Source organism: Ursus americanus, chromosome 20 (genome assembly GCF_024610735.1).
Source record: "Ursus americanus isolate L20-20 chromosome 20, mUrsAme1.1.p, whole genome shotgun sequence".
Lineage (NCBI taxonomy): Eukaryota > Metazoa > Chordata > Mammalia > Carnivora > Ursidae > Ursus > Ursus americanus.
Genome location: NC_142146.1, coordinates 54,417,187 through 54,431,344, shown reverse-complemented (window position 1 = coordinate 54,431,344; position 14,158 = coordinate 54,417,187). Strand labels below are relative to the sequence as shown.

General features: G+C 39.9%; 1 protein-coding gene across 2 annotated transcripts in view; it reads right to left on the bottom strand.

Moving 5' to 3' along the window:
• NMD3 (NMD3 ribosome export adaptor) overlaps positions 1-14,158 on the bottom strand; it is a 114,579-nt gene that overhangs the window by 16,850 nt on the left and 83,571 nt on the right. The window contains exons 4-10 of one of the 2 annotated variants that reach the window (XM_045811307.2): positions 10,469-10,599; positions 8,995-9,051; positions 7,941-8,075; positions 5,394-5,490; positions 2,293-2,373; positions 1,392-1,520; positions 1,016-1,106 (exon numbers count right to left, since the gene is read on the bottom strand). In XM_045811307.2, the coding sequence (XP_045667263.1) occupies positions 1,016-1,106; positions 1,392-1,520; positions 2,293-2,373; positions 5,394-5,490; positions 7,941-8,075; positions 8,995-9,038 (577 nt within the window). In that variant the 5' untranslated portion in view covers positions 9,039-9,051; positions 10,469-10,599. Of the gene's footprint in view, positions 1-1,015; positions 1,107-1,391; positions 1,521-2,292; positions 2,374-5,393; positions 5,491-7,940; positions 8,076-8,994; positions 9,052-9,595; positions 9,751-10,468; positions 10,600-14,158 lie in introns of those variants that run through there. The other variant, XM_045811297.2, reaches the window with a different exon arrangement.

Below are 14,158 nucleotides of genomic sequence, written 5' to 3'. Positions count from 1 at the left end.
TCTGTGCACTCCCACCCCCGGCTCGTGCTCGCTCTCTCAAATAAATAAATAAATAAATTTTTAAAAAATAAATAAAATAAATTGTGTTTCACTGATTTAGACTATTAACCTTATGTCTACTGGTAAGACATTTAGGTCAGATACAAAGCTTAAAAGATTTTCTCCAGGCAACATCACTACATACATCTCCCCCCATTTAAGGACCCAAGACCACACTTCTCTCTAAGTACTTTCCCAAGACATACAAGATATGAGTAACAGATCAATTCGTAACAGTGGAACTCCCAGTTTTAAAATGAGGAGTATGATGTAAGAATTTGGTCATTCCTTAAAGAACGGGTATCTCTAAACCCACACTTTAGAGACTAGGAAAACAACGTATATAGATGTTCACCAGTAGCAAGCACCATCTTAACCTTTAAGAGTCTGCTTAAGAACACTTATGTTTTCTACAATCAGTTAGAGAAATATTCATCCATCATCTAGTACGCATACTACAATAGTAAGAACGAAGAACACACTCTAAGGAACCATTATGAAATCACGCAAAAACTTTTGAATTCCACCTTCAAGAAATCTAACTATATCATTTGTATACCAAAACCAAAAATATTACAAAAGAATTTACAGCTCTCAATAATTTTCTTCCAATCAGAAACTGATCTCTGCATGAAACAAGTTTTCAATGAATTTTCCACCACAGCACTTCACATTATATTAATGAAGTTACTGGTTTACCCATCTGGTAGCTACTTAGTGTAAATTTAAATTAAAACAAAAAAATTCAGAATTTAGTTCCTCATTGCACTAGACACATTTCAAGTATTCAATAGCCATATAAGGCTAGTGGCTACCATATTGGACAGTGCAGGTAAAGAACTAAGATTTTTTTCTTCCTAACAGAAGAAACTGTTCTTTTGGACAGTACTAGTCTAGATATTATCAATAAAGATAAGAGTTATGTTAGCTGAAATAATTCTGACACCAATTCAAATGTTTTTATATTTTAACTCACCATGAATCTCTTTGATACGAAGTGTATTCTGATGCATTCCGTATTTTAAAATCAACTGTTCCAGATAGTAGAAAGTTTTTTTGTGCAAAGTCTAAATATAAATGTATTATTAGATTAATAGATGAAATGTAAAAAAGAAAAAAAGAAGACATCTATAGGTATAGCACACTGATTTTTAAAACAAAAATAATCTTTAAAGATTATCTAAAACACGATAGTGACCTATTTTTAAAAGTGAATGTTCCAGAAACCTAGACTATCGCTGGTGCCTAAAGGATTTGAAAAGAAGGGAAAGGAGGAGGTTTTACTAACTGCTTATAACTGACAAAGATGAAACACAAGATGAAGGATTCACTCATCATTTTTCTCTCAATACCTTTTGCCTCACTTGAACCACAGCCTTCCAGAAATCCTTAGCTTCTACTCTGTGGCAATCTCCACACATCTGAGGCTGAACAACATAATCCACCACAAACACTTGCTGAAGGATAGCGCCATTCATCACCTGATGGGGGGAAAAGAAGAATCACACTCCTTCCTTCTTTACTTTCCGTTTAAGAACAAATATTTTTCTTAAAATAATATTTAGTAACTTTAATACTTAAAGTTAGTATTTAACTTATTAAAGTCTTTTTCCATGAATGCTTTGAGGACATCCACAATAAATCAATTAAACTAAAAGTCATAAAAATAAGTAAGCCTATTTCAAGAAAAAGATAAGTTTAATTTGTAGGATTAAATTAACATTTCATATTTACCTTTAATTAAAGTGGCTATGAAGACAGTCTTTGAAGAATTTATGTATCTATATACGTGTGTATGTATAAAAAAAATTAAGACAAAGAAAACTCTCAAAAAAGAAGACATTCCTTAATTTAATTGTTTCCAGACACAGCCAATCATCAGAAATAACCTGGGCAGCTTTTAAACATAGATTCCTGGGTGTCACATCCAGATGGATCCAATCTGATTCACTTACCGTGACTTATAATGATGGTCAGCCAAGTCTGAGAAACACTGTCTTAGCTCACGCTTTTACCTCAATCTTTTTTCTAATAAAAATAACTAAAAAGATTACCTTACCCACTAATCATGAGCAATGGCTGTTCTTATTAATGACCTGATCATCTGGCAGATGACCCAAAAAAAACCCCAGAAAGGTTAAAATTAAGAGTATAATCTTTTCCTTTTAAGCTGTTCAAACCATAAGATAACAATATCCCCGCATTTTCACTACCTACACTTCAGACATGCTGAGAAAACTGTATACAGCTTACCTCTTTCTGAATGGTCAGTTTAACTTTAAGTCTCTTAGAATGGGGCTCAGTCCAAACAAAACCTGCATCTACAAGCCGTACCTTCAAAAGAACACAAACAAAAAGAAACGTAAGTTTCCACCTGAGAAAAAAGATGAAAGGACAACTCACTAACAAATACATTTCATAAGCTTAAGGAATCTGATTAGCATCACTACTCAACACCACCAGTAAAAAAAATTACCATCAGAGGTATGGCAACAAAAAGAGCAATGAAAGGACCACCTAAGGACTACATTAATGCAACTGGTATAATTTAAGCAAAAATTGAAATATTTGCATAGAAAAAAATGCTTTTCCCTTAAAAAGTATACTTTTTTAAAAATGGAAATTATACTTTTTAGAAGAAAGCAAAGATCTGTTGATTCATCATATACTAGAAATCTCATAAACAAAAGTTTCTACTTGGATTATACTATCTATATTAAGCACATGGCTTAAAAAATTAGAGGACGTCTCCTGCTGAACACTGAATCCACAATGGTAACATACCGCTGTATCAGCAGAGGCCAGAAAAGTTTGCTACATGTGAAGAACTCAGTGTAGCTCAATATAACTAAAAAACTTCTCCCCTCCCCAGTTTACCCTAACCACACAGCTATGCTCTGTCTCTAGTCTAACACTTGTTTTCTCTACCATAATTCTCCTCCCCAGATTTCTGCACAGCTCCCTCCCATACTGCCTTTAATGTTTACTCGAATATCACCTTATCAGTGAGGCCTTACCTAACCACTCTATTCACTTATTTTGTTTGAGTATAGTTGACATATAATGCTAACCACTCTACTTTATTATTTTTTTTAAAGATTTTATTTATTTATTTGACAGAGAGACAGCCAGCGAGAGAGGGAACACAAGCAGGGGAAGCAGGAGAGGAAGAAGCAGGCTTCCCGCTGAGCGGAGAGCCGGATGTGGGGCTCCATCCCAGGTCCCTGGGATCACGCCCTGAATGGAAGGCAGACGCTTAACGACGGAGCCACCCAGGCGCCCCAAACCACTCTACTTTAAATTGCAACTCTTCCCTATGCAGTTCTTATCCCCTTCCTGGTTTTTCCTTCCACAGAATTTAGACGTTTTAACATATTGTATAATACACCTACTCCACACCCTCCCCTCACTAGAATAAGTTACCTAAGACAAACATTTTCGTTTGTCATTCACTGCTATATCCCCGACACCAAAAGCAAACTGACACAGAGTTGACACTTAGTCAACATGCTGAATGAACTAATGAATTAAGACTCAGCAGACATTTGACAAAAGCCTGAAAGCCAGAAGTATGAAATTGAGACAAAGTTACACAAAAACTGACTCTGGAGACAAATTAGGGAACAGAAGGAATGCCACTACTAGGTATTTACCCACAAAAACAAAAACACTGACTTGAAAAGATGTATGTACTTATATGTTCACTGGAGCATGATTTACCATAGCCAAGATATGGTTAATAGATGAATGGATAAAGAAGATGTGCTGTATATATATATATTTTTCTATATATAGAAAATGGAATATTGTGCAGCCATAAAAAGGATGAGAGCTTGCCATCTGCAGCATGGATGGACCTAGAGTATATTGAGCTAAGTGAGATAAGTCAGACTGAGAAAGTCAAATACCATATGGTATCACTCATATGTGGAATCTAAAAAACAAATGAATAAACAAACATAAGGCAGAGTAAGACCTATAAATACAGAGAATTGATGATTGCCAGAGGGAAGGGGGCTGGAGGATGGGTAAAATGGGTAAAGGGAGTGGGAAACACAGCTTCCAATTATGGAATGAATAAGTCACAGGGATAAAAGGTACAGCACAGGTAATACGGTCAATGATATTGTAATAGCATTGTATGATAAAAGATGACAGCTACTCCTGTACGCACAGCACAACGTATAAAGATGTCAACTAGCTATGTTCTATGCCTGAAACTAATGTAATATTGTGTGTCAACTATACTCAAATAAAGAAAAACTTCAAAGAAAAATTAAAAAGAAAAAAATTTTTAAAAAGAACCGAAAGCATCAAAAACATTAAGACTACGGTAAAAACTCTGGAACATAAAAATATCACTGCTGGAACAAAAAAAATAAATACAGAGACCAGAACAGAAGTAAATCACCAAGAACACCGAAAAAAAGACAAAAAGATTATAAACAATATAAGGGGAAAAAGACAAAGTTTTAAGCCATTAGGGCCAACATAGACTTTCCAGGGGAAAAAAAAAAAGAAAAGAAAAGGAAAAAATTTCAAAGAACAATTACATGACATTTTATCAGAGCTTAAAAGAGAATCTGAAGACTTTCAAACCAAGAGTCCATTTCAACTAAAAACATATCTGGTGGAAGCGAGTCAGTTATAAAGTTTAAAACAAAGACAACTGAAAGTGTTATGCAGAGAGGTAAACGGGGCTACAATTCTATTTGTTTTTTGGAGACATGAATGCACTGACTTTAAGTAACAGGCACAAATATTTTCTTTTCTTTTTTTTTTTTTTTTAAGGATTTTATTTATTTATTTGACAGAGACAGAGATAGCCAGCGAGAGAGGGAACACAATCAGGGGGAGTGGGAGAGGAAGAAGCAGGCTCACAGCAGAGGAGCCTGATGTGGGGCTCGAGCCCATAACGCCGGGATCACGCCCTGAGCCGAAGGCAGACGCTTAACTGCTGTGCCACCAGGCGCCCCAAATATTTTCTTTCTAGAGCAATACTGAAAATAAAAAGAAACCGAATACCATAACCCTAATACTATATAACCTTCTAAATTATGTTTAGCGATGGTTTTATGTATTTTCAGAAAAAAACTTACGGCACATCAGAGGTTCTCGATAAATAATGAAAAAATGATTCTACATTAAATCTTTTAAAGCAAAAAGATTTTTATTTCCATAAAAAATACATATATATAACTTTAAAAATGAACACAGTTTTGTAGTAGGATGCTTACCAACATTTAAGTTATTTTTGGGAAACCTACTCCTACAGGATCTTCTGAAAATAAGAGATTAAAATATAAAAACAAAAACACATATCTACAAAAACTGATTTTAACTGACTGACCTACCTTACTCAGAGGGGCTTTGATTTTTTTCAAACACAAAGCAAGAAGTTCCCTGGATTCTAACGCACACTGTATCCAAGTTGCAGGTGGCTGGAAATATCTGAGGAAAAAAAAAAAAAAACCACTGAAACCCAGCATTTCTCAGGAAAAACAAAAATTTCAATGTGAATCTGCAGCTATAACACTGATTATTAATCAGACAATAATTCCCAAGGTTGATATGAAGCATCTAACCCAAATATATTTAATAGTTTCAGAAAACTTTCAATTAGATCAGTAGCTTTAGTCTGAAAAGTGAAATCTTAAGTATATTTGAGAAAGCCAATCTGATATAATCTATTAAAGAGGTCTTATTACTTCAAACACTAGAATTCTAGTGAGGTCTGACAAAATGTCTAAGAGCTCCCTGAAGCTATACTTTGAAAAACAGGTAAGACATCATCTTAAAATGGCATTAAAATAGTTTATAATAAAGATCTAAAATGCTTGAGCACTGATTCCTCACACACAAAAAAGGTAAATTAGTACCTCACTCTATGTATCAACAATGGTTCAGACTATTCATCTATTTCAAGTCCCTTCCAAGATTTTAAATTGTAAAACTTGTTTTTAAATCTTACATAAAACCTAATTAAATTAAAATTTCAATTCCTGGGCACATGCTTTATAAGATTTTTAGTCCAGCCTGCTCAAGATTTAGGACAGTGCTGGGTACCTGGGTGGTTTAGTCAGTTAAGCATGTGTCTTCAGCTCAGGTCATGATCCCAGGATCATGCCCCAGGTCTGGCTCCCCGCTCAGCACGGAGCCTGCTTCTCCTCCCCCTCTGCCGCTCCCCCTGCTTGTGCTTTCTCTCTCGCTCTGTCAAATAAATAAAATCGTTCTTTTTTTTTTTAATATTTTATTTATTTATTTGACAGAGATAGAGACAGCCAGCGAGAGAGGGAACACAAGCAGGGGGAGCGGGAGAGGAAGAAGCAGGCTCATAGCTGAAGAGCCTGATGTGGGGCTCGATCCCATAACGCCGGGATCACGCCCTGAGCCGAAGGCAGATGCTTAACCGCTGTGCCACCCAGGCGCCCCTAAAATCGTTATTTTTTTTTAATTTTATTTATTTTTGAGAGAGAGAGAGAGATGGAGTGAGCACAAGCCGGGGAGGAGGGGACAGAAGGAGAAGCCGACTCCTCACTGAGCAGGGAGCCAGACATGGACCTTGATCCCAGAACCCTGGGATCATCACCTGAGCCAAAGGCCACAGTTTAACCGACTAAGCCACCCAGGCACCCCTAAATAAAATCTTTAAAAAAAAATAAAAAAATAAAGGACAGTGCCAAGCACACAGTAAGTGCCCAATAAATGTTTGTTAAATATGTAATACTTCTAAATATATCATATGTGTGCTTATTTTTGCTATACTTGTTAAGTGAAAGTTCTAATTATCGCTTTTATTTATTTATTAGATTTTATTTTTACATAATCTCTACACCCAACGTGGGGCCTGAAACTACAACCCCAAGATCCAGAGTCATAAGCTACCTCCTGAGCCAGCCAGGCACCTGATTTTCACTTTTAAAGGTTCATTCAAAAACCTTATATAGGTTCCTTTATTATAAGCATGTTTTTGGAGTCAGAAAGGACTTCCTCTATCATCTAATAAAACGCTTTCATTCTGATGAGGAAATTAAGCCTTAGAGAGGTTAATTAGCAGAGTTTCAAAAAACTAGTCTATGAGAAATCCAAGACAAACTAGGTCTCCTGATTGTTTGTCCAGTGCTTTTTTCACTCCACCATGCTTTTAAGAAGACCAACTATCTGTAACTGATCAAACCTCATACTTGCCAAACTTGCAAACTGTAAACTCCCTGAAATAGTAAAGTTTCGTGTGTTTGTATATATGTACATTTTAAGTATTTTTCTGGAAAGATAGTTTTCAAATTCCCAAAGGGATTCATGAACCAGCTCCCCAACCCCCCCAAAAAGTTAAGAACTTCTAGAGTCCTAACTCATTTAGGAAATCACAGGCAATTAACTTTATATGGGCAGCGTCACTGGGCAGTTTCATGCTACTCAATAGCTAACTATAATCATTTGTTACACTGGCATTTTACTAGATTTTTAAAACATCTTGCCAAATTACTTAAAACGTTAAAACTTCAGAAGCTTTTTATCATACATAGCTTCTGGTGACGAAATAAAAAAAAACCCTCATGATAATAACAATATTATGTCCTTAGTAATTTGCTTTCACTTACCCTTACGAACATCAGCTTGTATCTATTAACTATATACATCAAACTTATTAAACCCTTACAAGAAAAAAAAGCAGACTCAAATACCTTTACATTAACTTTACCAGATTAGCAGGGCAAACTAGAAATGTACACTACAAAACTGCAAATCCTAAGGTCTTTAGCGACACCAACATAAATAACAATTATATCTCAACTATATGGCTTTATTCTATGTACCCTAGTGTCATCTCAGCATATCCCGGAGGCTTTGCTATATATAAATCTCAACTTTAAGTAGAATAAAATAGTACTGCACCATACCTTTGACATTGCTTGCAGAAAGATACAGACACCTGTTTCGGAATGCCTTGGCTGATGTCTACTTTACTTCGCAAACAGGCCACACAAATATTGGCAGGATTTGGACTAATTGGGACACCACACTCACAGCACAAGCTTAAATAAATAAGGTTTCAAATTAGGTTTCATAAATGCACTGGTTATCAAACAAACAAAAGCCTTCAAGTTAGGCCATATCTCTGCATTAAAAACAAAAAACAAAAAAACCCTGGCAAAGTAATCTTCAAAGATGCTGTAGATAAAGTGTCACCTTGGAATAGTAAGGCAAAAAAAAAACAAAACCAAAACCAAAAACAAGGATGACTATAATTCCAAAAATCCTCAAAATATGATGTTGTTCAAAGGGTCTAGAGAGTCTAACAGATTTCTAATAGTAATTATCAGACAGCTTTATAGTCCAAAGACATTTTTTTAAGGTGCCAGTATAGGACTGCCAAAATGCAAACATTTAACCAGAGCAGAAAATTTTTCAAAGGATGGAAAGAGTATCATGTCTAGTGATTCAGTATAATGGACTGGTGTCATAAGTCTAGGTGTACTGGGGACAGGAAATGTTTAGCAACCACTGATGTTGTCCCAAAAAAATGTTCCATAATCAATGATGTTCAATAAGGTAGCCACCAGCCACATGTGGCTACTGAGGACCTGAAACGTGGCTAATGTGATTGAAGAACTTAATATTCAGTTTTATTTCATTTTGGTTTCTTTAAATTTAAATAGCCACATATGGCTAATGGCTATCACATGGACAGCGCCAATCAAAAACATATAGGAAATATTTTAACACTCTTACTGCAAGTATGTACTACAACAAACTTTCCAACTAAAAATGAATTTGATTGTCTCAAGAAATAAAGCTTTCCACTTTTCCCACTTAAGACAAAGGATTCCCCTCTAAAAAAACAGAAAAGAAAAAAAAAAGCTTTCCTCACAGGCAATGAGTTTCAAAGACTCGCTTTAGTATCTTTAAATATCTTTAAATTTAAAGGGAATGGGGGAAAGGGATACGACTCACATGTGTCCAGGGGTGCGGTCGGCGGATTCTGTCATATACTCCATTTTTCTGTATACGCTGATTTTAAGAGAGAGAATGAACTGTGGGACTTAAGTCATTTGCCTATTCAGCCCTATACAAATCTTCCTTCTCCTCTTAATAAGGTAGCCAAGCCTCATAAAGCAGCAAATAACAACTAATTCCACGTGGCAACTCCAAGAAGTAACTTCCTTTAATATCAGAACCCAGGGAATTCCGGAGTTTCCCATATGTAAGAGCCGTGGGCCACTAAACCCGGCCGCAGACCGCGGGCATCACCTCGGCGCCAACCCCTACGGGCCCAAGCAGGGGTCTGAAAGGGCCGGGGCCGCCACCCTCACCCTCACGTCTGCAGCGACCAGGCCTAGGACCCGCGCTGAAACATCGCCGGCGGTGTCCCTGCGCCGCGGGCCACCCACCCCGACTCCGCACCCCGCCGGTGGGACCTCACGCAGGCTCCCAGACCGCGGCGCACACGCGGCACGCACGCGGCCTGAGGCCTGCCCCGACTGGGGGAATCAGCCCTACTCTCAACTCGGGGGCCCCGCGCGACAGCAAGCCGGATCTCGGCCCCAGAACCTACTTAGCTAGTCTGGAACACACCCAGATATGCGGGAAAAATGCGACAGAACAGCCCCTATTGCCCGCTTAGCACCGACCGCAGCCAGCTCCAAGGTAGCAGAAGATCTCGCGAGAGAAGAGCTCGAAATCCCGCGGTCCGAGAGGGGGGAGTTAAAAGGGCGGCTAGGGGGCGGAGGAAGAGGGCAAGGCAAAGGCGAGCGGTGGGGGTGGGTGGGGCTTAGAGGCAGGGCAAGTGGGAAGGAGTGGGGAGAGAAGGCGTGGCTTCCCTCGTGCAGTGGTGCCTGAGTCTTGCACGGACTTTCCAACTCTTCTTTTGGGTTATTTTACTTCCCGATTTTCCCTGGCCAGAGTTCACTCCAAGCTAACGTCGCCCACGTGTATAAATCACTTTTCAGATATCCCGATTGGGAGCTTGCTTGCTTCTTGGTTAAATGATTATATAAAAGTTATCTGTAAACAGTACCACACACAATACACAAAGAAATTAAACTCCATCAGAGGCAGTGTCTTTGTCTCTTTTGTTGCCATCATATGCCTAATGCCTGCTACATGGTAACTACTCAAATGCATATTTGTTGAAGAGATGAAAGGAAGAAAGATAAGACCCAATTATTTGTGAAGTCTGTTATTTTTAGTCCACTAATTGTTAAAATGGGCTTCCCTTGGTGCATTTAGTATTTCCTTATGACTTTATACCTTGATCTTAGAACAACACAGACCATGTGTAACCACTCTTTCTCGTGACAGAATTTCAAATACTTAAAAAGCACAATCATTTTTTCTGTCTTCTCACCCCAAATTTCAAGGCATAAGCAAGGTCATTTAATAGAAGGTGATCAAAGCAAGCCTCTCATTTCTTGCCTAGGGTACTTACGTAATCTCCCATTTCTTCTCCTGACTTCCAGACTCCAATTTATCCTTCTAAATGCAAATCTGATTTTGTCACACTCTCCTGTTTTAATCCTTCAGTGGTCTCTGACAACCTTCGTATTCTTTCCAATTTCTCTGCGTGGAAAGAAGATTCTTCAGGATCTAATGCTGACATACCCTGTCACATTCCCAAATACGCAGCCATATAGATAGCTGGCAGGTCCTACAGGAACTAGTCTAGCTTTGCTTATGCCTGGGACAGTCTGCCTTCAAGATTAAGCTCTAGTATCATAGATTAGTTTCCTATTGCTGCTGCAACAAATTATAAATTTTATGCCTTAAAATAACACAAATTTATTATCTTACACTTCTGGAGGTGGTAAGTCTAAAAAAGATGTTCCTCCTTTATGTGTGGTCCTACAACATCTTTATAGAAGGTGCATGCCTCTGTAATGGCACCAACAACATGAAATTGGATCATAAATTTTCTACTCTGCATGTTCCATAGGTTCAACTTCTGGACTGCAGTCTGAGTCTCGTTCTTCTCCATATTCGAATCCTGCACCTAGCACAGTGCCTGGTCCAAAACAGACCCTCAATATATTTTGGTGAATTAATTATCCATTTGATACAACTCTGAAGAAACAGCTTATCTTCCCATTTTTTTCATTCATATTGTCATTTCCCTTAAGCCAAATACCACTAGGAACACAACTGTAGTTAAACAGATTGGGTTTATTATTCACAGAAGTGAATGCAAACATATTGTGAGGAATTGTGGAGTGTCTCATGAGGAGGGTGTTAGAAAAAAACCTATCCTAGGGGCACCTGGGTGGCTCAATTGGTTAAGCATTTGACTCTTGATTTTGGCTCAGGTCATGATCGCAGGGTCATGAGATCAAGCCCAGCATTGGGCTCCACGATCAGCAGGAAGTCGGCTTGAGATTCTCTCCCTCTCCCTCTACCTCTCCCCGCACTCATGCTTGTGCACATGTGCACGCATATTCTCTCTCTCTAATAAATAAATAGGGGCATCTTTGTGGCTCAGTTGGTTAAGCATCTGCCTTTGGCTCAGGTCATGATCCCAGGGTCCTCCCATGGAGCACCCCCCAACCCCATCAGGCTCCCTTCTCAGCAGGGAGGTCTCTTTTTCCCTCTGCCCCTCCCCTCTCACCCCCTTTCCTCTTGCACTCTCTCTTGCTTGCTTGCTTTCTCTCTCTCAATTAAATAAATAAAATCTTTAAAATAAAAAATAAATAAAATCGTTAAAATAAAAAATAAATAAAATCTTTAAAAAAAGAAAAAACTATCATAGAATTTGGGCTTTCTTGGGTAACTTGAGAGAGGCTCTAAGAAAGCAGGGGTCTGCTCTAGATTGGATGCTGTCAGAAAGTATGCTGTCATAATTCTATGAATGGATATCTCAACAAATCTTACGTGTAGGAAGAGAAGAAAAAGATAAAATTGCAGTTAGTAAAGCAGTAGCAGTTATTCATTTTGGCCAAGAGAGGGAGCGTTTGGTATTTTGTGGGAAGCACAGTGCCCTTGTATTTATCTATGGTTGGACAAATTATGCAGTGGCCTTGCTTTGTCTCATTTTGGTGTCAGAGTAATCTTATCAGAGGTGGATATTTTGTGAAATTGTTTTTGTCTAACAGGAGAATGTAGGCTACTTGTGAATACAGGCCAGCTTCTGAATGTCAGGGGCTGCTCTTTTTTTTTTTTTCTCTCAGTATAGCCCCTTAATACCCTATTTGATTAGGCAGCAAGTGCCACAGTGCACTGGATATACAACAGCGAACAGCACAGACATCCCTGTGGAGCCTACGTTTTACAGACAGGGTGACTTTCCAGAAGCTTAGGTAACTTGCTTAGAGTTCTATAGCGAGTAAGTGGCAGAACTGGGACGTGAACCACAGTTAATCTAACTGTACCCATGCCCTCACTACCACACCAGGCTGCATGCCTTTCTGAGGCTCTGGACATCTATTATTCACAGGCTTGTTTCTTTTTCTTTCTTTTTTTAAGAGACTGGTTATTTTCCATTAACCTTATTTCCTTTTCTGGAAAGATCTATTTCTGTTTAAAAGTCTATGGAAGAAGGATGGTTGGGTGGCTCAGTTGACTCTTGATTTTGGCTCACCTCATGGTCTCAGGGTCATGAGATCAAGCCCCACATTGGGCTCCGTCCTTAGCGTGGAGTCTGCAAAAGATTCTCTCTGTCCTGCCCTCCCCCCCGCCTTGCACACACGCACACGCTCACTCTGGCATGTGCTCTCTCTCTCTCTCTTAAATGGATAGATAGATAGATAGATAGATAGATAGATAGATAGATAGATTGATAAAATCCTTAAAAAAAAATTTAAAAGAGTCTGTGGAAGAGCAGCTTGGAATGGCTCAGGGCTTGCTCCTACGCTCTGAGCGGCCGGAGCAGTGAGGGCTGCAGAGCGGTCCTGAGCGGCGGCCGGGAGCTCCAGTCTTCGGTAAAGAGCGGCCGGACAGGCACGGGGACCCCTGCACACCTGCACACCATCTGAGACCTCAGGCTGAGAAGCGGTACATTCGGGACCCGGGCAGCCATTCACCCTGAAATTCCTCCGTGATCACAGCTTTTTCGGGAGAGATCAGGCGTGGCCTCCTGTGGGGTTCACGGGAGACGGTGCCACACGTGTGCAGAACTCCCCAGGCCAGCATCCACCGCCTCGGACCCGCTGTGTGAGCCCCCGTGCTGTCGTGTGGGATGGCAGTGTCCACACAGCGCAGAGGAGAGTCTGGGGTACACGGAGCGATGGCAGGCGGGTTAACGTAAGACATCTCTGCCAGAGGCTGGTGGGCAGCCCTGGGACCAGTAGCCACCAGAGACGCACCCCTGCAGGCTGCCTGGGCCTGGTTGGCGAAGGTTCCAGGAGTGAGCGGCCACAAGAGGAGGGGCTCCGGTGGCCGCGGCCAACTTCAGCACAGCCCACGGGCCGGTATTCCTGGAGGATACGACACCGACAAGAGCCGGCTTTTTGATGGCAACAACGGCACAAGCTGCCGGCAGAAGCTTCTCGTAGGATCTCTCCAGATTTGTAATACGCCATCACTTTCCCTTTTGTAGACGTACTGTTTCGTTTGGAAGTCAGAGTTGGTGTCACCTAAGTGGGTTCCTGCTGCAAGGAGTTAGAGGACATCCTCCTCCCTTTGCAGGAGGCCGCCGAGGGCTCCGGACATTGTGAAAGTTTCCCTTTAGGTTCCATGGGAACCCAGAACAATATGGACCCTTATATGCACCCTCAGCGCAGAAAGGCCACAGGCTTTTCACAAATGAAATACTTATGTGGCAGAAAGTACCTACATCTCTCCTCACACTTCTCTCCCCTCCGGATACGATCTCCAGATGTCAGAAGTAAGTGCTTGGTGTCAAATGTCTCTGTCACAAGCTTAGGATAAGCTTGCTAAGGTTGGTCTCAGAATGACATACTGCAGGAAAATTACACCAGAGAGAAATTTGTTTTGCACTTCTTATTTAATCCTCAAATCTCATCTTGGAAAAATGGGTTCTCTTGTCCCATAGTCCTTATATTCAGGATCTCTGTCCTTATTCAAATATTTGCCTTAGTGTATTTTTCCTAACTTAAATTCTGTCTGTTTGACCTTGGCATTAAAATGGAACTCCTGGGGTGCCTGGGTGGCTCAGACATTTAAGCATCTG